This window comes from Staurois parvus, unplaced genomic scaffold (assembly GCF_062004578.1).
Source record: "Staurois parvus isolate SC_StPar_1 unplaced genomic scaffold, SC_StPar_1.0 ptg000091l, whole genome shotgun sequence".
Taxonomy (NCBI): Eukaryota; Metazoa; Chordata; class Amphibia; order Anura; family Ranidae; genus Staurois; species Staurois parvus.
In genome coordinates, this window is record NW_028317887.1 from 6,918,866 (window position 1) to 6,946,514 (window position 27,649).

Below are 27,649 nucleotides of genomic sequence, written 5' to 3' on the forward strand. Positions count from 1 at the left end.
AATGCATATTTTCCAAGCCCAGTAAGAAGGATGCTATAAATGCTGCAATAAACGATAATGCATAATTCCTGCAAATCTAATGAACAATAAACATGTTTACTACTGTACACTTAGTAAATGTACCATTATTAGACTTGCCTCCAAAAAACATGTAGAGATTTCTATGGAAAAATGCTCATATGACAGATGATTTCCCAATAACTAATGCAGCTTCCATTGCCTTGGCTGTTCTTTTATTTCTTAAAAACCGTAGTATTATAGTGCCCGTTGAACCATCAATTCTGTCAGTGCTTACCATTTCACTACATTCGAAAATAAATGAATAAGGATTATCCACTCTATGCAGGTAGAGTGCAGGAACTCTTTTTTATGCATCCGAATCCATAGGTCCTTACATTGCAAACATAAAATGCTTTTCTTATAGCCTTGTTATTCTGCTCAGCTCTGAGTTCATCCAAGAGCTACCTGAGTATTGAAGCACTGAACACACTATGGGTGGTTTATTAAAAATGGGAAAAAAAACCTGTCAATGCTGCTGACAGCAACCAATCAGTCCTGCTCTGTTCTCGTAATGCTGCATAAAGAACCAGAGCTATAGGTGACCAGATAGCAAAGATAGCCATTTTCAATCCATTTTATACTTTAGCTGGGGGGGATTCAAGATAAAAAAAAAATAATACTTCTTCTTCAAGCCAAGAGAGGTAACCAATCCCCTTAGCACAGTTACATTATGATCTTGGTTCAATGAGTTACATGTTTGGCTTCTATATAAAAAACGTTTGGGCTAGCATGGTCCACACGATTACTTATTGTTATAGAAGGCTCTGGCTGCTGCGTATCCAGTAATAGTGTGGCAGCTTGTGCTACATACAGTAATGGGTCCTACTCACTTCCCTTGTGTGGCTGGAAAGAAATCAAGTTGATCATGTGGTATCACTGAGTACAAGATGTTGCCCTGCCTGGCCAAGGTCAAGAGGTGGATGATAACGTCACAAGTTTCATAGAACGGGCAATCAGGGAATGCCTTGTATTCACCAATAAAAATACAATGAACTCCCTCGATGGCTGAAATACCACATGACCAACTCAATTTCTTTCTGGCCACACAAGGGAAGTGAGCAGGACTTGATGGGAACACAGCACACATTACTATATGCAAGACACGCTGCTGCACTGCATTACTGGATACATAGTGATCAGAGCCTTCTGTAATAATGAGCAATCATTTGGACCATGTTGGCTCAAACTACATTTTTATACAAAAACCACACATGAAGTTCTGGTTTAAAGCTAGGCATGAGCTTATTTGCATAAATACATTGTTTTTTCTTGGATCAATGTAAGCATGCATATTTCATACCTGAGAAACCACTATGGATGCTGGCAAGGACTAGTAGTAGACAATGCTTCTTCTGTGATTGTCACTATCTTCAGGATCCTGTGGCTGCCCCACTGCATTTTGATCACGGGGGGGGGGTTGCAGAGTTGCTTGCCCAGCACTGCTGCCATTGTCAGAACACCTTGCATTTTTTCAGTGAATTCAAGGCATGCTATCATCCAATCAGAGAGCATCTTGCATTCAGTCAAAAACCGGAAGGTGTCTTGTGAACAGTGGCAGTGCCTAGCAAGCAACCCCCTGTGGCCTGCATGCAGAAGATATTCCACTCAGCACAGGGCCTTGAAGATAGTGGCGATCACTGTAGTAGCACCAAATACAACAGTGATTTCTAGCTTCCAAAGTGGTCCTCCAGATAATAAATATCCATACTTATATTTGTTATGACTGGACCTACAGTATGTAAGTATGAAAATGAACCTGGAGTTCAGCTCTAATTCAGCTTATACTTGACATGCAAATTGTTATAAATAGCCTAAAATCTACATACAAAGCTTAATGTTGCAATACAAAGTACAAATGTAACAGTAATTTGCAAATCACCACAATATCAACTAAATGAACACAGGTTATAACTAGGAAAGGGGCAATATTTGTCTATAAAAAGTGAAAATGTAGAAAAAATATAAAGTATGTCTGTTATATAAACTGGTCACTTAGTGACACAGACACAACTCTATTACAATACCCTGAGAAAACTTTTAGTATAAAAAATTGTAAAATATACAAAAATAAGTTTGCTTGTAAAAAAGGAAATACTGGGTCAATAGCCAACACTAAAAAGCTAAAAAATACAAAAATAAATAACTTGAAACATTATCAATATTTTTAATGTTAACTTCAGTGAAGCTTTTAGAATATTTGGCATGGTGATTTAACAGGGCTTTCAAAACTACAGCATGCAAAGTGTACTCTTGTACATGAAGATCCACATGTTACTTGTAGAATATTGTCAGTCCATTATATCACCTCTTCTTCCTCCTTCCTATTGCAGATTACCGCCAAGAATCTAAAAGAAAAAGATAATAAAGAGTTAACTACAAAATTAGTTGTAAAGATCACCTAATGCAACCTAAGATAACAAAGATACAGCTGAGGTTTGGAAAAGGAAGGAATGATAAAAGGTAATTAAAGCCCAACTGAAAGCAAAACTAAACTCCACAATAATAAACTCCCCTCCAATGATGTGACATCAACAACGTCCCTCTCTGACATCTTCTCTAGAACTCTGAATCCTTGGCCATCTTCACTGGCCGACCTGGAATGACTTATTTTCCATGTGCGCACACAGAAATGTATTCATCCCAGCACCGAGGTAATCCTAGAATGTACACTCAGCTTCGTATATGTAGCTCAGTGTATATTTTAAAAAGGTTTTCAGGTAAAAAGCTTTTATTGCAGGATTAAAAACCTTCCAGCTCCATTTTTTAAGAAAAATATCCATTTTAAAGTGGTTCTAAAGGCTCAAGGTTTTTTATCTGCATGCATTCTATGTATGCAGGTAAAAAACCTTCCGTGTGCTGCAGCCCCCTCCCCCAATACTTACCTGATACCTGAGCCCCATGTCGATCCACATGCACGAGCACCTAGTGCCGGGGACTCTCCCTCCTCACTGGCTAAGACAACAAAGGGAGCCATTGGCTCCTGCTGCTGTCAAGCACAGCCAACGAACCAATAAGAAGAGAGGGGGTGTGGGGCCATGCTATGGCTCTGTGTGTGAATGGACATGCAGAACAGCAACTTGGGAGTGAGCCTGCTTGAGTGCCCCCATAGAAAGCTGCTTGCCCTGGAGGCACTTGGCAGGAGGAAGGGGTTAGGAGCACCAGCGAGGAACCTGAGAAGAGGAGGATCAGGGCTGCTCTGTGCAAAACCACTGCACAGAGCAAGTATGTGTAACATGTTTGTTATTTTTTTAACAAAAAAAAAGTTGTCTTTATTATCACTTTAATTTTCAATGTAAATCAGCACAATACATTCCAGGAACATGAAAACAAAATGTGAATAAAGCCTAAGGCCCTGTTCAAGTTGCTGCCATTTCTTTTGTGTTGGCTTGCATCATTTGAATGGGCTGCCTTAGCAAAATGCATGCTAATGTACATATTGCATCCTGATAGTGTGAACACCTTACAGTTCAGTTTCTTTAGAAAGCCACCACAGCCTGAGTAGAAAAGCCTGCCAATGCCACTATGCTACAAAAAAGTCCCTTGTTCTTTATGAGAAAGCAGTGGTCTTCTCTGCAGAAGTCTCCTGTTAAGTCACAGCTAGAGCTCTCCAATCAGGAGAGTGCATGGGCTTGCTGATTGCAAAGCTGTAGGACTAATGTGTAAAAATTTCCCCTTGCACTCAGTGTACCTGTTTAAAGATATCCCAAAGTGTAATATTAAGTAAACAAATGACAATAAAAAATACACAAAATATACTCGTAAAAAAGTAAAAGAAAAAAAAAATTAAAGATAAGGGAAGCTGCACTCTAAACAGTGTCCAGAAACACACTAAACCAAATGTAATTACTAAATAGATGCGCTGTCCCTTTAAAATTATGTGACATTAAGTGTGATCAATATACATACAGCACATCTATTTAGTATTTACAAAAGTATAGGACTGACTAAGCAAGGTCTGTGTTGGACCCCTGTAGAGAAACCACTACCTACACAAAGAAAAAGAGTTCTTCTGTGCAGCATGTTAGACAGAGATAGGCTTTTCTACTCAAACTGTAGCAGCTAAAGGACAAGCTTGCATGGATGGGACGGGCTTTCATAATCAGGTTGTTGCTGCTTTAAAGTGTTACTAAACCCACAACAGTAAAATCAGGCTGTATATGCAGTAAAGCATTCTTGTTATACTCACTGTGGAATTTAAGGGGTTAATCCTCTGCATTGTGTAAAAAGGATGTGTGATCCTGTCTTCTCTGATCCTCCCCTTCTTCCACGTTCCCCATTTCACCTCCTGACAGAACACAGCCTCGGGGACATTCTGCACATGCTCAGTTTGGTATGTATTGCTGGAGAGTTTTTTGCAACCTCATACGGCAGTCAGAGCAGAATGAAAACTCTTCCTACAAGCTTTGACCAGTGCTCTGCTGGACACTGATATAAGTCACAAGACTGCACTAACTGCTAATGAGAAAAGGTATTTAGCAGTTTATAATCACTAAAATAATTGCATTTCCATGTTCTGTGTACTGTGGGAGACCAGATATAGTGAATGCCGGGTCCTGGGTTTAGTAACACTTTAAGAAACAAACTGTAAAACCTTTGGTTGTGATGCACCTGGAACATATTTAGTTGATGAGGAAAGAACAAAGAGAGAGCGCGCAGGCCTAGTGCATAACCATAAAAAATGTTTAATAAGAAATAAAATAGGTGTTGTACTCACAAATGACAATATAATCAAGGCACATCATAAAAGAACAGGTGGGTCAACACCGCGCTGAGTAACAGTCCGCAATAGGGAGTGTAGACATCCAATAGGCTGACGCATTTCGAGGACTTGCCTCTTCCTCTTCCAGTGGGATATTAGCTTTTTGTTATTATGCCATAAATGTACTGTACATAAAGATACTAAGATCTCACCTCCGGTTACATTCAGTCTCACCCAGCCACAAGCTCAAACAATCTGCTCCCCCTCTCTGCATTCAGCGCTGCCATATAGTGAATACCACCTCCTTATCCAGCCATGTGATTCATCTACAGCTCGCTGATCAGATTCAATGTTCCATGAGCTGTAGATCTCAAACTTTTTGCAAAGGGTTCCTCGAAGGCAAAAAGGTTGAGAAACACTGCACTAGGGCAAAGTACAGACCACTGAGATGTGGGAGGAAACCAGAGCATTAGGAGGACACCCATTAACTTTCTGGAGAACAAAAAAATTAATAGTGCTAATAGCATCTAAACCTTAGGCCGTTTTCACACAGGGTGGACTTTGCCTGCAATTCACTTGCTCAGCAGGGAATCTGTCTGCAGATCCCCGCTGAGAAAGTGGTGGACAGGTCCGTGTCTGCTCCACTTATGCAGAGGTTCTGATCAGGTCTGCCTGAAAAACAGACAGACGGACCTGACTGAAACGTTTGTGTGAAAGGGGACTTAGAATAACAGCTCTGCAAAGGGAACAGTGCTAACCAGTAAGCCTCCATAAAAATATCTCTAATATTCAGAAAACCATTAACCTCCCCTCTAATGATCTTAGGCTTTTACATGTAAATTTCAATATTTTCAAATCTGCAGCTTTCTTTATAATAATGTCTGGTTATACTGTCCTTTTAGGCACTTCCAATTATAGGGTGACAGTGCTCTCTCCGTTTCCCAGTTTTGCTACTGCATTGTCAACCTGTCACACAGCATTCTGATGGGGACCATTACAATAGACATTACGCAGGCATTTACTGTTGTCACTATCAAGAAACCTGCTCTGTGAAAAGCCATGCAGCTGTTACTGCAGTGCATTTATGAAGATATAAAAGTGGTTGCAAGGAGGCTGCAAGAGATCAGCAGAAAACAACAAAGCGTGAAAAAATGGTGAACACAAGTATTGTACTTCACAAAATGGTAGCTGTTTATGATACGCAGTGTTTTAGCAAACCAGAAGTGATTCAATTACCAGTTCCATAAAGCTCTCTACGCACGGCTGTTGTGCTAATCTGAAGGCCACACTAAGTTTGGAGGTCTTTAGCTATTGACTCTGCAGACAGTTGGTGACTTCTGCGCACTGTGCGTTTCAGCATGCGCTGACCCTGTTCTGCCATTTTACGTGGCCTACCACTTCGTGGCCGAGTAGCTGTTGTTCCCAGTTGCTTCCACGTATTTATAATACCACTAGCAGATGACATGGAATATTTAGTAGCAAGGAAATTTCATGGATGTACTTCTTGCACAGGTGGCAACCTATCACGGTACCACGCTTGAATTCACTGAGCTCCTGAGAGCGACCCATTCTTTCACAAATGTTTGTAGAAGCAGTCTGCATGCCTAGGTGCTTTATTTTATACACCTGTGGCCATAGAGGTGATTGGAACACCTGAATCCAAAGATGTGGAGGGATGTCCCAATACTTTTGGCAATGTACCTTCTATTGCTCTCAGTTTCCTCCAAATCTCTTTTTTTTGCTACTGTGATCTGAATTCCTGTTAGAGGGTGGCTGTGTTCATTCTCCATTGTCCCACTGTATGTAGGAACATAGCCACCCTCTCTTGCTTGCTCCTGAGATGGACTATGGACTATGGGATTTGCAGTGTGCATAGAGCAGTGCAGATGACTGCACCTAATGTGGACTACTTGTTCCAAACAAACAGAATTGAGAGAGAAAAGAAGAGATTGGGGAGCTTACAGTGAACACTACAAGGAGTCAGAAAAAAACAATTTCATGAAAAATATATTACAGGGCCATTAAGCAGTGGAAGTGTAAAGATTATTTTGAGCATAAGGATATAGTTTAGTGTCACTTTAAGCAGAAGTAGCAAGAGCAAACACATTGTCAGTCTCGTGGCAAGCATCAGAGCAGCATTTTCCCCAGGAGAGGTACTCATTTCAATCCTTTTACTCCTCATTTATCCATCCAAGCAAGACTGTTAACACAGTTTTAGATTTAGGCCTCATGCACACTGAGAATAAAAAAATGCTGCTTATACAGGCTTTTGGCATTTTTTCCTTCAGCCTGTATGAGCAACTCTATGTTCGCCTATTTGGCCATGCACATTTGGGCATTCACAGGCATATTGGCAGAAAGGTGTTTCAGGCTGAAAAAAAACTTCACACCTGTATTTTTGAGAGGAGCTTTCGGGCAGAAAAAAATGCTTGATGCGCATAAACATGCCATTTAGGAGTGTTTGGCATTTTCAACTGTACATCGATTATAGTGAAAAATGAGCAGAGGGGAATGTTTTGGAAAACAACGCTTGTAAAAGCAAATGCCCATTAATGTGCATAAACATTTGTGCAATATGAGCCACGATGAACATTTTCCCTGCTACTTTTTCTGCCACAGGTTCTTCCATTTTTTCAGATATCTAGTGTGCATGGACCCTAATACTTGACCACAAGTCTCCTTTAACTGCTTTCAGCCAATAATCTTTAGATTGCCATACGTTGGCAGTTAGCAGCAAACACTGTAGAAAAATTCAATGTTGCGACTGTCAGATTCAATTACAGTATTAATATTAAATTACAAAAAAAGCTTTATACATGTTTGCCCATATGTTTGCCTATAAAAAATACAGCACATGGTTTTTATTAAAAATAGTATACCAAATAAAAGACTTAAGGTAAAAATGTTTTATGAAGGCAAATTAGTGATGAGCTAATGATTGTCATATTAACTGATGCATATAGACATTGCTAACTTTGGCTCGACTATTTAGGCTTAATTGATCCCTGGGCATGAAATGGTGAAACTGATCACATTCACAAAATCTTTAAAAACCCCTTTCTCATTAATTTGAGGAATGCATTGAATAAATGATACAGTATTTAAACATTATACTTACTCCATGACCAGCCGCCAGCCATCATGGTGGAAGTGTATGAATATGGACTTGGCACACCATTCTGATTTGATGTTGAGGATGGAGCACTGTAATTGTATGGCACAGCAGCACCAAAATGACCAGAGACTGGATACCCCTGTGATTGAATCTGGCCCATGTAGTTTGAGTAAGCAGAGTAAGAAGATAACACCGGATATGCAGATGCTTGGTTATAAGGATTAGTATTCTGTGCATCATAAGGAAATGCTTGAGAAATTGCATTATTATGAGTGCCAGGCTGATACCATAAGTATGAAGACTGCTGCCAGGGATTAGATGATCCTGGATACTGTGGATATAAACTATTTACAGATGTCACTGACTGGTTGTTCCATCCATCACAATTACTTTTTGTCTGCTGCTGCCCATTCAGAGAAGTATTGGTATCTTGCTTTTCTTCACCAGCAGGATTTTCTTGACAATTTTCTAAGGGTCTGCTGTCTGATAAGGACTTATTCATAAAAGTAACATTCTTTTTTTCTGAAGGTTTGGCTAAAATAGTTTCCTTTTCATTTGAGGTTACATCATGTATTTTTACAGCAGGAATATCAGATAGTTCATTGATGATTTTATTCTCTATTATGGCAGCAGTGAAAGATTCTGAATATTTTCTGTCTGTTTGGTTCTGGTCATTAGAATTATTGGAATTAGAACCAGAACAAATTTGGTCTGAAGAAGAAGGGTCGGGTGAAGAAGACATGTTTACTTTATTTGTTGAGAGGCTATGCTGTGATGGTGACTTGGTTTTAGTGTTCTTCTGAATGCTTTTAGTGATTTCTCTGGAAGTAACAGTATTCTTTTCCCTACATTTAGGACTTGTACTCACAAATGCTTTGACATCTTCCTTTACAGTGCCATTCATATTATGTTTTTTCACAAGGCTTTGAGACCCAATCCTTTGTGAAACGTTCAAATCAAAAGGTGGGTCCTTGCTGAAAAACAAACAAATTATTTTTACGTATCATTGGGGTGAATTGCTTGAGATCAAGCTATTAAGGATAACACTAGTAACAGTTTGTAAAAACAGCCCTATTTTGTATATACCAAATTTCAAAAATTAATATTGGATTCTCAAGATTGCCACTTTTAAGATCAACTATACCAATATTAGACCTTGGTCCAACAATACAGGAAAACATCTGAGGATTTATGTCTAAGGCCCCCTTCCACATGGGGTGGACTCCACAAGGAGTCTGCTTGCTAAGTGGGGGATCTGTACGTTGATCCTTTTGGAGCAGGCGGATAGTTGGTCCGTATCTGCTCCGTTTATAGACAGTCAGATGTAAATGGACACCGGCTTCTTTATTAGGTACACCTTACTAGTATTGGGTTGGACTCTTTTGCCTTCAGAACTGTCTTAATAATTCGTGGCATAGATTCAACAAAGAGTTGGAAACATTCCTCAGAGATTTTGGTCTGAAATTCTAGGAACTGTAAACATAATCACCAGTGTGCATTTGAGTTAATGTTTTTGGTGTATAATCATTGACAAAGGGTTAAACAGCTGTTTAACTTCCGTAGAATTACATTTATGCTCTAACAGAACTCCTATATCAGAGAAATCAAAAGTAGTAATGGTATGGTCAATACCATTAGGTTGTAGTTCTCATGAGAAGCTGCTAATGGAAATTAAAAGATAATACCCAATCCCCCCAAATCATGTTAAATTTAGCAGGACAACCTCAGGTGATTCTATATAGAAGAAGGACAACATTTACTAGTCGTTTCCTAGCATGAAACAGGAGTAATCTCCCTAGAAATCAATCTCCCTGGAAAGGTCTTTTGATCACCACTAAAATCGCTTAGAAACATTTTTACATACTACCTTGGTTTTTTTTTTAGCCTTAGTAATAAGGTCTTTCTTGTTCCCCAGTAAAAAACAGCTTTTATTGTGTCCTGCATTAGTTGATTCTCAAAGCTGGCCCAAACAAACAATTCTTTTATAAATACGTACATACTGTTGTGTTCAAAATAATAGCAGTCAGACATCACTAACCTGATCCATCACTGTTTTTGCTAGAAATGATATTTCTACATGGCAAATAATTTACTAGCAGGTGTAGTAGAGTAATAGAAATCCAACAGTCATGACATGCATGCTGCTGATTCTGTGTAATTGAATCACTAATTGAAAGGGGCATGTTCAAAATAATAGCAGTGTGGAGTTCTATTAGTGAGGTCATTCATTCTTTGAAAAACAGGTGGCAATTATTGCCCTTATTTAAGGAAGGAAGGCAGCAAATGTTGTACATGCTGGTTACAGTGCATTTCTCTCTGAAATTCTGAGGAAAATGGGTTGTTCCAGACATTGTTCAGAAGAACAGCGTACCTTGATTAAAACGTTGATTGGAGAGGGGAAAACATATAAAGAAGTGCAGAAAATGATAGGCTGCTCAGCTAAAATGATCGCAAATGCTTTAAAATGGCAACCAAAACCTGAAAGACGTGGAAGAAAGCGAAAAACTACCATTCAAATGGATAAAAGAATAGCCAAAATGGCAAGGACTCAGCCAACAATCAGCTCCAGGAAGATCAAAGAAGATCTAAAGTTACCTGTGAGTACTGTTACAATTAGAAGACCCCTATGTGAAGCCAAGCTATCTGCAAGAAGCCCACGCAAAGTCCCACTGTTGAAAAAAAGACGTGCTGAAGAGGTTACAATTTGCCAAAGAGTACATTGACTGGCCCAAAGAGAAATGGCGCAACATTTTGTGGACTGATGAAAGTAAGATTGTTGTTTTTGGGTCTAGTGGCCAGAGACAGTTTGTCAGACGACCCCCAAACACTGAATTCAAGCCACAGTACACTGTGAAGACAGTGAAGCATGGTTGCGCAAGCATCATGATATGGGGATGTTGCTCATACTACGGTGTTGGGCCTATTTATCGCATACCAGGGATCATGGATCAGTTTGAATACATCAGAATACTTGAAGAGGTCATGCTGCCTTATGCTGAAGAGGAAATGCCCTTGAAATGGGTGTTCCAACAAGACAACGACCCCAAACACACCAGTAAACGTGCAATATCTTTGTTCCAGACAAACAAGATTGACGTTACGGAGTGTCCAGCCCAATCCCCGAATCTTAATCCAATTGAAAACTTGTGGGGTGACATCAAAAATGCAGTTTCTGAGGCAAAACCAAGAAATAGAAAAGAACTGTGGAATGTAGTCCAATCATCCTGGGCTGGAATACCTGTTCACAGGTGCCAGAAGTTGGTTGACTTCATGCAACACCGATGTACAGCAGTTCTCAGAAACAGTGGTTATACAACGAAATATTAATTAAGTGATTCAAAGGAAAGCAAAATCTTCAAACATTTTTCAGTTTATATAGTGAATGTTTGAGTTTGTAAAGAAGAATACAAACACTGCTATTTTTTTGAACAGTCTAATAACAACACAAATTTGATATATTTTTCTTCATGTTTTGATTTGGAATAGAATGTGTAGTGTTCCCAATGCATTTGTGTGTAGGGAAATAAAAGCTATTAGAAGGATTTTGAGCTTTATCCACTTTTTTCAACACACATTATTTTGAACACAACTGTATATACATACAATACAGGAAGTTCTTGTATGACTACCGGAAGCTAAGTACAGTTTACACAGCGCTGAGAGTGTTGCGCATCTATAGGTAAATGAACTCATTTGTCTGGGCCAACTTGGCCCAAAGGAACTATATAAAGCCAAAGTAAACATGGAGTTAGGTTTTACACTGACATGTCTATTCCCTATGGGCTACAAACTAAATCAGCTTACCATGGGTTAACACATGGATCAAAATTCAGCCGATTCAGCAGAGACTGGCCAAACTGCAACCCATGTGTCAGACACCGCCCGGCGGGATCTCTAGTGATCCACCAGAGCCCCTGATGGTGGGGATGGACTTGGTGTGAGACTGAAACCAGGTCGCGGCCCCTGAGTGCACCCAACTGTGGTAGAGGGTTCCCACTGAGGGTATGTGCCAGGGGTGAGCCTGATGTGAAGAGGCTGACAGGCCCAGGTCATGAGCAGGATGGATGACAGTCAGGAGTGAGCGTGGTCAGACTAGTCGGGTCGGTAACGGTGGAGGCAGATAGGTACCAAGCAGTAGACCGAGAGTAGCCGGGTCACGAGCCAAGGTTCAGCAACAGGAGGTCCAATAATAGTAAGGGCAGGCAGAGGAATAGTCAGGGACGAGCCAGGGGTCAGAGCAGGAGAAGGTCAACGCGAATCAGAACAGGCAGGGTCGGCAACAAGGAACGCACTTCAGGAACACAGGTAACAGGAACTAGACCTTGCGGCAATCTGAACACTGCCTGGCCAGTTTAAATAGTGCGCCCTGCACCGTCATTGGAGCCAGGCACGCGCCTGCGTGCGTAAGTGCGCATGCACGGCCGTAATTGCCGCCGCGGACACCCAGGTCCTAATGCCTGCACATTGGTGCGCCTAGGCAATCTGCGCATGCGCAGACCTGTGCGCCGCAGAGACACCCACGGTCCCTGACACCATGCATGGGCTAGCTGGTTGTACGCAAGTCAATCTATTGATTAACTTGTGTACAACCAGCCTATTGGATTTTTCATGAACGATTAGTGCCGCCGGCTATAGCTGGCAACACTAATCTTTGTGTTCTGCCAACAGGGAAGGTTCATCTCTGACAGAACACAATAGTGCTGCAGGAGGAGTTGATAGGGGGGACCCATGGGGGAAGGAAAACAGACTGTAGATTATGCAATTTTATTTCCTTCCAACATGTACCCAATTTATATATCCTTTATGGACTATTCTTGAATGCATATCCTTTTATTAGGTATATCCCTTTTGGTCTGATTTGGAATTTAATATATTGTTTTTCATACCATCTTTAGTCCCATTGGGGGATGTTCTGGTGCCCGTCAGTCCTTGTTGTCTGGTGACTTACATCTGACCACTGCATTAAAGTTCCACACTGGGGGTTCTTTGGGTACATGTTGGAAGGAAATAAAATTGCATAATCTACAGTCTGTTTTCCTTCCTCCTATCAACTCCTCCTGCAGCGCTATTGTGTTCTGCCGGCGGGGAACCTTCCCTGTTGGCAGGACACAAAGATTACTGTTGCCAGCTATAGCCAGTGGCACTAATCGTTTGAGAAAAATCAAATAGGCTGGTTGTACACAAGTTGATTGATAGATTGACTTGCGTACAACCAGCCAGCCCATACATGGGTTGCAAACTATGTGGGTGAGCAAACTACTAAATGAAGTATTGCATTTCCATTTTTTGCCACAGTGAGTTCAGGGTAGTAACTGTTAACTTAGTAAGTAAAGGGGCTTCAGCTGTGATCCCCACCTTTATCAAGGGGGTGCAAATAATAGTATACGTAACCTAAAGTGGACTCTTGAAGACTACAGACATTTTTTAGTAAATGGTCAGAGACAGCAGACATGCTCAAGGCCTTGTATGAAAGATGCTCCAGGAGACACTAGGGATATGCTACGAGACTACTTGAGATCACAGCCATTACACACCTTTACATTTCAATACACCCACTACGTGCTGGAGCTCAAGGGTCACTCAATAGGTGCAACTAGTCCTTAAACCCCAGGTTGGAAATTAGGGGTTCAATGGTTCAACATAGGAAATAAAAAATCCAAATATTCTGGCAGCCCCCTACCTGACAGCTGTGTGCCAACATTGGAAGCTCCCTGAAGTTAGCAGATCTTACAGGATTTGTAGTTACCGTATTTTTCGCTCCATAAGACGCACTTTGTTCCCCCCAAAAAAGGGGGGAAAATGTCAGTGCGTCTTATGGAGCGAATATAAAGCAGCCGGTCCGGTATTTCTGCCGCCACCATGTCAGAATACCGGGCCGGCCGCTCAGCTGTTCTCTCCTGCAGGGCCTTACCTGTTCCTCGCTCCAGCGCTGCACAGTCTTCCTGCGCTAGCTTCTGTGACAGCCGGGTGCCCACTGCGCATGTGCTGCGCTTTGTGAGTGATCCAGTGTCTTCTGGGACACATGAAAGGTCCCAGAAGGCGCCGGGCCATTCACAAAGCGCAGCGCTTCTCGCGCATGCGCAGTGGGCACCCGGCTGTCACAGAAGCCGGCCCGGTAAGAAGAGAGAAGGACAACTCCGCGGAAGTGGGAGCGGGTACCTGTCAAATTCAGGTACCCGCTCCCCCTCCCTCACCAAAGGTCTGCAGTCTCTGGTCATCCCCTGCACTGTCTGCAGTCTCTGGTCATTCCCTGCACTGTCTGCAGTCTCTGGTCATCCCCTGCACTGTCTGCAGTCTCTGGTCATTCCCTGCACTGTCTGCAGTCTCTGGTCATTCCCTGCACTGTCTGCAGTCTCTGGTCATTCCCTGCACTGTCTACAGTCTCTGGTCATTCCCTGCACTGTCTGCAGTCTCTGGTCATCTCCTGTACTGTGTCCGCAGTCTCTGGTCATCTCCTGTGCTGTGTCCGCAGTCTCTGGTCATCTCCTGTACTGTGTCCGCAGTCTCTGGTCATTCCCTGCACTGTCTGCAGTCTCTGGTCATTCCCTGCACTGTCTGCAGTCTCTGGTCATCTCCTGTACTATGTCCGCAGTCTCTGGTCATCTCCTGTACTGTGTCCGCAGTCTCTGGTCATCTCCTGTACTGTGTCTGCAGTCTCTGGTCATCCCCTGTACTGTCTGCAGTCTCTGGTCATCTCCTGTACTGTGTCCGCAGTCTCTGGTCATCTCCTGTAGTATGTCCGCAGTCTCTGGTCATCTCCTGCACTGTGTCCGCAGTCTCTGGTCATCCCCTGTACTGTGTCTGCAGTCCATTGGTTCAGAATATTTTTTTTTCTTGTTTTTCGCCTCTAAAACCTAGGTGCGTCTTATGGTCAGGTGCGTCTTATGGAGCGAAAAATACGGTATATGGCACTGATTACAGCTTTCTTGTAAAAACAACCATGTTTTTTTTACCTGCCTTGCTTCTTTACCATATTACATCTACTACAAACCAAGAAATCCATTGTAAAAGCTTTAACATTTAACAATACAGTACCTTGACTGAGATTCTGTTTTTTCTTTTTTCTCTTTTCCGGGAGACGTATCACAAGGATATAAGACCTGGTGGTAATAAAATACGACAAAATCATAAACAATATGTTGTACCATTTTGAACCACCCTACGCAGTTCTAAATCTACAATATATGCACTTAAGTGGGGCATGCCAGACAATTGTGTGGCATGCCCCACTTAAGTGCATATATTGTAGATTTTCTTGATTTTCTTGACTGACAAAGCAAGTAAAAATTTTCTTGACTGACAAAGCAAGTAAAAAGGCACAGTTGCCATCTCCTAAGCTGAAAGTCCTGAGAGGTTTTGAGAATTATTTTTTTTAAAAAACAGATCCTTGGGAGATTCCGTTTACACCCAACATGCACATCTGATGTTTAGTACATATTGGCTGAGCTACTACTCCCAATAGGCTATACAGTGCGGGCTTGTTCTCACATGTAGAAGTCCTTGCCAATCTGCAGTGGATCACTTTTCAGAGGGGGTTTAACAGGCAGTGAGGAGGCAATATGTTGTCTCCTCTTGATAAGAGCACCTGTATTCTTTTTTGGCATGTCAAGTGATATTATACAAACATGTGATGTATATATAATGGCATTCATTATACACATGTACAGAATTCTTTCACAATTTTTTTAGGGGGTTAGTGATTTGGTATTTGTTTTTAGTTTTGAAATATTGCACATTATATAGAGTGGAGTGCTTCATTATTTTTTTAATCATTAAAAACATATTAATTATTTTTTTCTTAATAATGTGTAACTTTTATGTCTCTAACATTATAATGTAGTTAAGCTTACCACAATTCGTGATGAAGTAGAATAACCAATTTAAGAGTGCTCCCCTTGCCCCACCATCTAGATCAGCTTCCACAATAGACTTGTTATTTATTAATAAAGAGTGTTCATAAGTAGGGTGTTGAGCAGAATCTTTGTGGTAATAGCTCTTGCCGTGATTGTTTTTGATGTGTTTTTAAAGTTTTTGTAACAAAGAATCTGTTTTGTAATCCTCGTTGTTAACATTATCGCTGTTACATTTGAACAGTACTAGTCACAAACTATGTATTATAGCCATGTTTAGAAGGCAACAAATAAATATATTTTCAAAGCCAAATGTACAGTTAGGTCCATATATATTTGGCCACAGGAACAATTTTCATACTTTTGTCTCTGTATGCCACCAGAATAAATTAAAACAAAACAATCCAAATGAATTTGAAGTGCAGACTTTCAGCTTTAATTCAAGGGGTTGAACATGACTATCAAGTACAAATTTTAGGAACTGCAAACATTTTTAAATACAGTCTATCCATTTTCAGGGGCTCAAATGTAATTGGACAAATGAATATAATCATACATAAAATGTTCATTTTTAATATTTTGTAAAGAATCCTTTACTGGCAATGACTGCCTGAAGTCTGGAACCCATGGACATTACCAAAGACTGGATTTCCTCCTTTCTGAAGCTTTGCCAGGCTCTAACTGCAGCTGTCTTCAGTTTGTTCTTTGTTTGTGGGTCTTTCTGCCTTTAGTTTTGCCTTCAGCAAGTGAAATGCATGCTCAACTGGGTTGAGATCAGGTGACTGACTCGACCATTGCAGAATATTCCACTTCTTTTCCTTTAAAACCTCCTGGGTTGCTTTTGCAATGTGTTTTGGATCACTGTCCATCTGTACTGTGAAGCGCCGACCCATCAACTTTGCTGCATTTGGCTGAATCTGGGCTGACAGTATACAGTTGCAAGAAAAAGTATGTGAACCCCTTGGGATTACGTGGAGTTTTGCATGAATTGGGCATAAAATGTGCTCTGAACGTCATCTACGTCACAACAATAGAAGAACACAGTCTGCTGAACATAATACTACACAAACATTAGATGTTCCCATGGTTTAATTGCACATAACATGTAAACATTCACAGTGCAGGGAGGAAAAAGTATGTGAGTCCCTAGCTTAATGACTTCTCCCAGAGCTAATTGGAGCCAGGAGTGAACCAACCTTGACTCCAATCAGTGTGATGATATTGGATGTGTTGCTGAAAGCTGTCCTGCCCTTAAAAAACACACACCTGTTTTGGGTTTACTGGTTTCAAGAAGCACTCTCTGATGTGAACCATGCCTCGCAGAAAAGAGCTCTCAGAAGACCTATGATCAAGAATTGTTGACTTGCATGAAGCTGGAAAGGGTTACAAAAGTATCTCCAAAAGCCTTGATGTTCATGTGTCCACGGTAAGACAGGCTGTCTACAAATGGAGAAAGTTTAGCACTGTTGCTACTCTCCCTAGGCATGGTCGTCCTGTAAAAATGACTGCAAGAGCACAGCGCAGAATGCTGCATGAGGTAAAGAAGAATACCAGAGTGTCAGCTAAAGACCTACAGAAATCTCTGGCACATGCTAACATTTTTGTTGACACATCTACAATAAGGAAAACATTAAACAAGAATGGAGTACATGGGAGGACACCACGGAGGAAGCCATTGCTGTCCAAAAAGAATATTGTAGCACGTTTGAAGTTTGCAAAAGAGCACCTGGATGTTCCACAGCACTACTGGCAAAATATACTGTGGACAGATGAAACCAAGATTGAGTTGTTTGGGAAGAACACACAACACTATGTGAGGAGAAAAAAAGGCACAGCACACCAACATCAAAACCTCATCCCCACTGTAAAACATGGCGGAGGGAGCATCATGGTTTGGGGCTACTTTGCTGCCTCAGGGCCTGGACGGATTGTTGTCATTGATGGGAAAATGAATTCCAGAGTTTATCAAGACATTTTGCAGGAAAACGTACGACCATCTGTCCGCCAACTGAAGCTCCGCAGAGGATGGGTGATGCAACAGGACAATGACCCAAAGCATACAAGTAATTCTTCAAAACAATGGCTGCCACAGCACAGAATACGCCTTCTGGAGTGGCCCAGTCAGAGTCCTGACCTCAACCCGATTGAAATGCTGTGGCATGACCTTAAGAGAGCGATTCACACCAGACATCCCAAGAATATTTCTACACTGAAACAATTTTGTGAAGAGGAGTGGTCCAAAATTACTCCAGATCATTGTGCAGGTCTGATCTGCAACTACAGGAAACGTTTGGTTGAGGTTATTCCTGCCAAAGGAGGGTCAATCAGTTATTAAATCAAAGGTTCACATACTTTTTCCTCCCTGCACTGTGAATGTTTACATGTTATGTGCAATTAAACCATGGCAACATCTAATGTTTGTGTAGTATTATGTTCAGCAGACTGTGTTCTTCTATTGTTGTGACTTAGATGACGTTCAGAGCACATTTTATGCCCAATTCATGCAAAACTCCACGTAATCCCAAGGGGTTCACATACTTTTTCTTGCAACTGTATCTCTAAACACTGCAGAATTCATCTGGCTGCTTCTGTCTTATCATCAATAAACACCAATGACCCAGTGCCACTGGAAGCCATGCATGCCCATGCCATCACACTGCCTCCACCATGTTTTACAGAAGACGTTGTGTGCTTTGGATTATAAAATGTTCCAAGTCTTCTCCACACTTTTTTCTTCCCGTCATTCTGGTACAGATTAATCTTAGTTTCAGCCATCCAAGGAATGCTTTCCCAGAACTGGTCTGGCTTTTTAGATGTTTTTTGGCAAAGTCTAATCTAGCTTTTCTATTCTTCAGGCTTATGAATGATTTTCACCTTGTGGTGAACCCTCTGTATTTGCTCTCGTGAAGTCTTCTCTTGATTGTAGACTTTGAAAATGAGATGCCCACCCCCTTGAGAGTGTCCTTCACTTGTCTGGATGTTGTGAATAGGTTTTTCTTTACTGTAGAGAGGAACCTGTGATCATCCACCACTGTTGTCTTTCGTGGACATCCATGCCTTTTTATGTTGCTGAGCTCACCAGTGTGTTCTTCTTTCTTCAGAATGTACCAAACTGTTGATTGGCCACTCCTAATGTTGCTGCTATCTCTCTGATGGATTTGTTTTGTTTTTTGAAGCCTTACAAAGGCCTGTTTCACTTGCATGGACATCTCCTTTGAACGCATGATGTAGATTCACAGCAACAGAGTCCAAATGCAAATACCACACTTACAATCAACTCCAGACCTTTTACCTGCTTAATTAATGAAGAAATAAGGAAGGAGTAGCCCACAGCTGGTCATAAAACAGCTTTTGATTTAATTGTCCAATTATTTTTGGTCCCTTGAAAAAGGGGGAATGGCTACTCTTAAGAACTGTAATTCCTAAACCATTACTCCAATTTGGATGTACATACCCTCAAATTAAACCAGAGAGTGTGCACTTTAAGCCCATATCCATTATATAACTATAGCTTGAATACATTTTGGTAAATACCTGAAAATTTTCATTTTGAATAGAGCAACGAAGGGTTGTTGTCCGTCAGTTTTTTTTTGCCATCTGTGTTCTATTGCGAAGATTTCCCTTCACTTCCTGTCCCATAGCCAACACAGGAAGTCAAATGAAGTCCCCCTACCCCCTTTCCCCTCAAGTGAAGTAATTACTGGTTGTCACCAGGGTCACCAGAAGTAGTGTCTCCATTGGAAGAATTCCCTTCTATTCCTGTTGTGGTGGCAACTCAAAATTTGGGGATTGTCTTTCACTTTCACTATCAGTGATAATGGTAAATAGGTTATAAAGGGAGGGTGAAGCTCCCTAAAGAGGAATTATACAGGAAAAAAAACTGTCAGGTGTTCTAATCCCTGTGTACTCTAAGGCATAAAACCGCTGTCATGTTTTATTGCTGTCTCTGTTGGGGAAATTTCTCCTGCAGATGTCCTGTTAATAACTGTTAATGAGACACAAAGGTTGTTGGGGAATCCAAAACTTTATAGTGGTCACAAAAATAGAGAAATCTTCCTTTAGGGACACCTGTTTTGGTCCCAACTGCCTACAAAGGGATTTCTTTAGAGGTTTCCTCTTAAATCCTGTTGTGTCTCAGTGACAAGAAGTGAAGAAAAATCTGCATTATAGGACAGAGACAACAAAATCAATAAATGAACAAAGAAATGAAATTAATCACAGGAGCTTTACATGCACATTTAGAATGTAGATTAAAGGATAAATTCACCTTTACCAAAATGTACACTGTGCTGCCCCAAATTGGTATAACAGCACTGTGAGCTAAACCTAACCCCAACGCAGGGCTCTATTTCAGTTCAAAGAATGTAGACCAAAACTGCATTAAAAAGAAATCTTCTTAAATCTACAGCTGATGATGGCTAGGTTTTGTGTCATTGTATGGATGAAGCAACCGTTGGGACCAGAGTCCCCTAGTGCCACAGAGGGGGTGCTGTCCTGTTTTGGGCTGCACATTCACAGTGCACACTCTCTCCTGTATGAGGAGCTCAGGGGTTGCAACAGTAGGGAGTATACATTGTGCATGTGTGGCCTAAAAGAACAAGACAGCACTCCCTACCATGGCATTAGGGGGAGTTGGTCCCAATGACTGTTCCATCTCTACAATAATTCATGAAAGAACCGTCCCCTCTTTTAAGAAGGCTTCTTTTTGATGCAGTTTTGACCCTGGCTGGAAGGCATGTTTAGCACACTGTGCTGTTAAGTCCATATGGGATAACAAAGTGTATTTTTGAGTATAGGTGAACTAACCATGTGAAAAGAAAAACGAATTAGCACTGTATTAAAAAGAGATTATACCTTCCTGTTTTTGCTGAGGATACTCCGACTGTTTCTTGCGAGTGCTCAAAAAATAACTATGACTAGCTGCTTACAAAACATCATGATTCTGAGCCTTGATACGTTGCTCACAGGACATTTAAGTTTTTAACTTTCCCTATGCTTCAGAGTCACCTGTTGCTATTCTCTCTCCCCCCCCCCTATGCCATGACCAGCTTCACTTCCTTTATGAAGGCTACAACCTGTTGCCATTCTGCTTCCTTTATTCCCTACAAGTCCATGTTTAGCTGTCATTCTGCTTCTCTTTTCACTCATGCTTTTCTATTTAGACCCCTGTCAACTGCCTAAAACCCACATTTTACACTCTGCCCCCCCCATTGATCATTTTTAGTTAGATGGCCCCCCTAACCAAATATTAAGTGCCCAAATAAAACACTGTGATTGGCCAGCAATGCAGAGGGCCAAACCATTTCAGTCTTCACTAACCTGGCACAAATTTGCTGGTATAAATAAAATGCAGATTTGATACTGCATAGGTGACAGTACCAGACACTCTCAGCTTTTTTATTCATGCTGTCTCATGTTTAAATCAATCTAAACACATTCAAAAACTCATCAATAACACTAACCTTCTTCGTAGGAGGAGAGACAGCCTGTGGAGATGTACATTTTCTTTTCCTGTGAGATTGATCATTCAATATCTTGGTTTTGCCTTCATTTGGTGTCTTGTTTACCATGCAATCACTTTTCATTCTGTTTTGCAGAATCTGACATGTAATTAAGTCAAACGATGAATTGTTGTCATTCAGAGCTTTTGCTAATTCAATCGTCTTCATTATCTTCATCGTATGGGCCATTTTTCCTAAATCCTTCTTAGGAGAAGATGTTAGAATCTCAAGAAAATCTGAAAACTGGCTGTAATTATGGTCCAACTCCATGGATAAGCTTCCATAGTGTAATGAGACAACGCATGGGGAGAAGTGAATGTATCCATGTATTGTTGAGTTGGGTTTTAAAGCCATTTGTTTTAGTTCTGAAAGCTCTGAAAGTTCCCCGGTCATCATGTGAAACGCATACGCGTAATTCATTGAATCTGAGCAGTTGCTGATGACTTCTAGCTCTGATTTTATGTCCACTATTCTGCTTTCGATTGTGTCAATAGCACTGGGCATCATGTTTCCAGTCACAAAGGAGGCCAGTCTTTGTTGAATTTGAACCAGGTCAGATAACAGAGAGGTGTCATACCACAGTAATCCTCTTTTTGTTTCTTTTTTTTTCTGTGTAGCCACCACACAATTAAGAAAATGCAAGGTTTCATATGTCATTGCTAGTTCAATATATGGTTCAACTGCTTCAGTCTTTATCAGAGTAGTAAGTGAGTCTTTTCTTTGAGTCATTTCCTTAACATTGTTATCTTTGATTAAGGATTTTTCTATATCACATTCCTGTAAGATCTGAAAGTTTTTTATCTGGGAGTCTAAGTGCTTTTGGCATTCAAGAATCATTTGTTCTAACAAACAAGGTTCTGCTTGTAGAGCTTGGTCTATGAACTTGCTAACTATGAATCCATTCTTATGAGAACATTGACTTTTGTGCGAATTTAGGTTATTATTCCACAACTCATCTATCTCATAAGCCACCCAAGGTTCTTCACCAGGGACACAAAACACTTCGTACAACTTTGATAAAGCACTGCTATTTATCTGACCAATGATCTCTTTTGTAAGGACTAGCTTTTTGTTGCTGTCAATTGCTTTCTTTTCATTAAAAACCATCATTTTTGCAGCATCAAACAGTAAGTGCTGAATACCAAAGAGTGACAAATTCATACTTTTAGACACTGAGGTCTTCAAAAAGTCAATTTTAGCCGAGATAATTTCTAGAAGACATAGTGCATGTTCCTTTTTTCCAGGTTCTACTTTAGGAAGTTGAATAAATCTACTTATTAGCTCCAAAGTGCTTTTTTGCAAGGCCACCAAATCTTCTACTGTGTCTCCCAGATGTGCTCCACAGCTGAAAGGTATGGAAAGTGAAAACGCGGAATAGTCAAAATCATGCTTTAAAACATCTTCACATTCTTTCAGTTCTCTATTATATTTCAAGTAGACATAGTAGGAACTGTTCTTGTCATCTATTTCCTTCAAAAAATCAGACAGTCTGCTACAAAGGCTCTCCAAAGTAGTAACTGCACTGTCATTCAGTTTTTCTTGAAATGATGTATAGAAGTGTGACTGTTGCTGATAGCCAGCTTCGCCTGCAAGTAATTCCCTATACAGCGATCCATCATACCATAGGAGACTGCGGAATGTAGGCCTTCCTTCAATAAAACGAATGCGATTCTCAATAAACTCAGTTGTTTCTACCATCATCTGTAATTCAAGAAAAGACTCAACAGCCTGTGGCAGTAAGGTACTTCTAAAACAGGTTTTTAGATGGTGGGAAAACAACAATTTCCTGTCTACTATTACATCTTTCCAGGTACATTCCTGCTTTCTCTCAAAGGACTTGATAAAAACAGGAAGCATTTTTTTGCACAAGGATCGGCAGTCCTGTAGACTTTTTAAGCTGTCTGTCTCACTTGCATTTTGCAAAATCTTCGACAATTTTCCCAATAACAATCTTGACACCTCATTATTTTTTGCTGTGGTTAATGTACTGTGATTATTTTTTTTTCCTTTGCGTTGATTTTTTTCACAAGCTGAATCTGTTTTTTTCTTAGCTGTTTTAATTGCAGCATGGCATGAATGGTACTTCTTTGCATGCAATAACATTTTCTTGGTGCAGATTATCTCATTCCCATCTTTTTTAACTTTTAGACTTTTTTTTGTGAAAGCCACTTTCTTTTCAGTTGTAGATTTCGGAAAAGAAATAGCTGGTATTGCATTCTCTATGTCTGATATGCAAGCAATAGGAGAAGCAGCAATACCTACACTGTTTCTGTATTGAGGCGATGGAGACAATTTTTTGGGTGAAGGTGAATTGCGAGAAGTTGCAGCCAATAAGGAATCTTTTGCAGAATTTCCATTAAGTCCTTGAGTTGTCAGGTTTAGACATTTTCTGTCTCCGGGGGCAGACCTTTGCTGATGCTTATCAGAGACAGAAACCTTTAAAGAATGTGGAATTTGTAACAATTGCTTGCCTCCACACTCTACCTTCACACTTTCAGCTTGTTTTCCTTTGGTGTCTATTCTTTTTCCATTCTGACTTTTTATTTTAAAAGTATTACGGCTTGTATTATGTTGATTTTCTTGGCTAGAGTTTCCTGTGGCTTGCAAGGACTCTATGACATTACATCTCCTTCCTGACTTAGCTTCAAGCTGCAGGGATTTTTGTACTCTTTTGTGTGCTTTTCTTAGGTGAAGAATAGCTCGGTCTAGTCTTTTAGAAATTCGCTTGCTCTTACACAGAGGAATCTCACCTGACAACAATCCTAAAACCACCTTTATATTTTTTTCAGACTGAGAGAACTTGTTCATTCTTCTAACAGATCTTTTAATGACTACTGAAAGCCTCCTTGTGCTGCTGAGTTTCTTTTTTGTAATTTTGGAATGAGACAAACTGTTGCCAGTTGTGATGCAAGAGGAATTATTATAATTAATGGCCCCAGATTTAATCTGATTTTGAGTTATTAGCTTTCCATCTAAATGGACACTTTCACTCATTCTGGCACTATGAGGCAGACGTTCAGGAGTGTTACCAACTGGAGCTTTGCAATCCTGCGACATGGAAGATGTTTTTTTAGTTACAGTTTCTGAGACATCACTTGTTTTCTGAAGATTTGAGAGAACATCTTTTTTAGCACTTTTGTTTACCTTTTCTTTTAGAGTCATGGATGAATGTACTTCAACAAAATTGTTGACATCCTGTTCTACACACATATAGTGAGTGTTTTTAATGGTAATTTCCATGTCAGGAAAGATCCTTAAGCCACTAGGTTCTCTCAATTTTCTTGAAGGTTTCCATAACTCTGTCATGTCTTCTGCTTTCTCTTTCTGTGTTCCAAAAATACCTTTCCAATCTATGCGGCTCTCCAACTCTTCCATACACTGCAAATTGGGCTGTATGTCCCCAAATGTATTTTTTTCAATTAATGAATTACGCGCTCTTGTTTTTTCAGACTGTGGCATTTCAAATGAATCATTACAAGAGAAATTTTTGGAAATTAAATCCATATCAGAATTTTTCTTAGCCTCTTTATCTTTGGTAGTATGTATTTCTGTACATAGTAAATTCTTTTTACTATTGGGTTCATTTTCATGTGTGTCATTGTCTTTATGATTTGGACCTGAGAAAACTCTGGGGTTTCCAGACGCATTTTTTGCATTAAGATCATTTGTTAAGTTGCTGGCAGCATTGTGCTTGTTACCCTCTTTAATTTTTTTAGGTGGAGAAGCAGGCACTGTCTTGATGGACTCCATCATACACTGCAAATCGCGCTGTATGTCCCCAAATTTATTTTTTTCAATTAATGAATTACGCACTCTTGTTTTTTCAGACTGTGGCATTTCAAATGAATCATTACAACAGAATTTTTTGGAAATTAAATCCATATCAGAATTTTTCATAACTTCTTTATCTTTGGTAGTATGTATTCCTGAACATAATAAACTCTTTTTACTATTGGGTTCATTTTCATTTGTGTCATTGTCTTTATGATTTGGACCTGAGAAAACTCTGGGGTTTCCAGACGCATTTTTTGCATTAAGATCATTTGTTAAGTTGCTGGCAGCATTGTGTTTGTTACCTTCTTTCATTTTTTTAGGTGGAGAAGCAGGCACTGTCTTGATGGACTCCATCATACACTGCAAATCGCGCTGTATGTCCCCAAATTTATTTTTTTCAATTAATGAATTGCGCACTCTTGTTTTTTCAGACTGTGGCATTTCAAATGAATCATTACAACAGAAGTTTTTGGAAATTAAATCCATATCGGAATTTTTCTTAACTTCTTTATCTTTGGTAGTATGTATTCCTGAACATAGTAAACTCTTTTTACTATTGGGTTCATTTTCAATTGTGTCATTGTCTTTATGATTTGGACCTGAGAAAAATCTGAAATTTTCAGATGCATATTTTACATTAGGATCATTTGTTAAGTTGCTGGCAGCATTGTGTTTGTTGCCCTCTTTCATTTTTTTAGGTGAAGAAGCAGGCACTGTCTTGATGGACTCAACGTTTTCTTTCTTGTGTAAACGCTGTTCTTGCACTTTCTTTTCAGGGGATTTCTTCATTGAACATTTCTTGGAAACATTAGGAGATTTTTTATTAAGACAGGATGGAGAATTAGATAGATGCTTTTGGGGACCTGTATGATCTGCAGTCTTTTTAGCTTTCATATCAGGATTTGATATAAAGGTTTCAGACTGAGCACCTTTCTCAAGTTGTTCTTTGCTTAATGCTAAAAACATCTTTACAGGTTGAAATACACTTCTATTGATGTGATGTGCTTTAGTTGTGACAGGCTTACTTTTGGTACCATTAGAACATGCTTTCTTGTCCCCATCACGGACAGAGTGTCGATGATTTTGAAAAGTCCCTGATTGAGTCGTAACTTTAGCACTCTCATCTTCAGTCAGTTTTTCTGAAGACAAACATTCATTGCTGTTACTGCCACTTAGAACAACCTTCAGAAGTGTGTCTTTCTGGTTTTGTTTTGAAGACAAGCCATCATTGTCTTCAGTCTGTCCCCTATTTATTCTCAAAGATAATAATTGACAGTTGTTTTGAAGCAGATGGCTCTTGTCATTTATTTTAGATGGGTATTTGGACTGATTAACACTTCCAGGAGGCACAGTTGTTTTTTCCAGGGATGAACGCAGTCTCACAGGCTCTTCATCTTTTGTAACGCCTAACTGACTGTCATGCAGTGTTTGGGATATAGCATGTACACACAGTTTTTCCGAAAGTTTTGATTTCTCGCCCATGGATAGATATTGCAAAGACTGACCATCTGCATCTTCCACATTTTCAGTAAGAGTCAAATATGATGACTGTTTTTTCTCTGTCTTCATTAATGGTTCTTTTACCGTACTACGACTGCAATCAGAAAAACGTACTTCCTCAAAACATAAATACAGTGAGGTTTTACCTACATGACTTTCCCAGTATTCTTTTTCTTTTATAAGATCTTCATCTTTAATGTTAGACACTTCAGTATTAAAAATACATTTGGATTGTTTTTGTTGCTCTGTAAGATGCTGATCAGCAGCCGTTATGTCGTCTTTTTCATCCATTTTCCTAATTTCCTGCTCATTCATGTAATTCTCATCTGAAAAGCGCATTTCTTCAAAGCTTAAGCATAGCAATGTTTTTCCTATACTGTTTTCCAAGGTGCCCAAATTCTCTTTGCTAGGCTCTTTTTCTTTTACATTGGGCACCTCACTTTCCAAAACAAGTTCTTTTTGATTTTGCTGTCCTAAAAGATATTGGTCGGTGACTTCTTGTTCAAGCCTTTTTAGAAGTCTAGGATCTTTAATACTATTTGATGAAATCACCATAGAAGATGAGATTAGACTCTCTAAAGACATACAAAAATTATTAAAGGGCGTGCTAAAGTTTGGAAGAGAAATCTGGTTCTGAAACACAGGTGTAGGTACATGATGCCTGTTTAAAACAGGCAAATTTTGGACTTCATTTTGTAAGCTACTGTTTTGAGAAATCTCTCTTAGAGAAGGTTTGGTCGCTGGTGTACGAACACTGTGAAATATAACTGTAGCATCTTTGCCTTTCCCTATCCTTTGGGCCACTGTGCAATTTGCCAAGGCATCACTTCCTAGAAAACAAGAATATCATCAGTAATGATCAATATTTTGAGCACATGCAGCATAAAATAAAATGTTTAAGTAAATACAATAAAACTATGAAAAATAAAAAAATATATATATTTTTTTGTGCTCGCCGTAAAATCCGTTACTTACATTGAGGGACACAGGAAGTCTTTAATTTACAGGGGAATTAGACACTGGCATACAAACAAAAAAACTGTAGGCTGGTCCAGGATAACCCATCCTAATTTAAGCATGCCTCAGTTTTGTAGCAAAGCATTACCAATAGTATTATCATAAACACAGGGAAGTGAGACCCATGTAACTC

The 27,649-nt window shown here is 40.0% G+C and overlaps 1 protein-coding gene across 1 annotated transcript in view; it reads right to left on the minus strand.

Annotated features, from left to right (window-relative positions):
• Positions 1-1,273: 1,273 nt before the first annotated feature.
• Positions 1,274-27,649, minus strand: part of TEX15 (testis expressed 15, meiosis and synapsis associated) — an 88,017-nt gene continuing 61,641 nt past the window's right edge. Inside the window, exons 6-9 of the mRNA XM_089670600.1 lie at positions 21,187-27,329; positions 14,910-14,974; positions 7,878-8,848; positions 1,274-2,405 (exon numbers count right to left, since the gene is read on the minus strand). Coding sequence (XP_089526726.1) covers positions 2,392-2,405; positions 7,878-8,848; positions 14,910-14,974; positions 21,187-27,329 — 7,193 coding nt within the window. The 3' untranslated portion in view covers positions 1,274-2,391. The remainder of the gene's footprint in view (positions 2,406-7,877; positions 8,849-14,909; positions 14,975-21,186; positions 27,330-27,649) is intronic.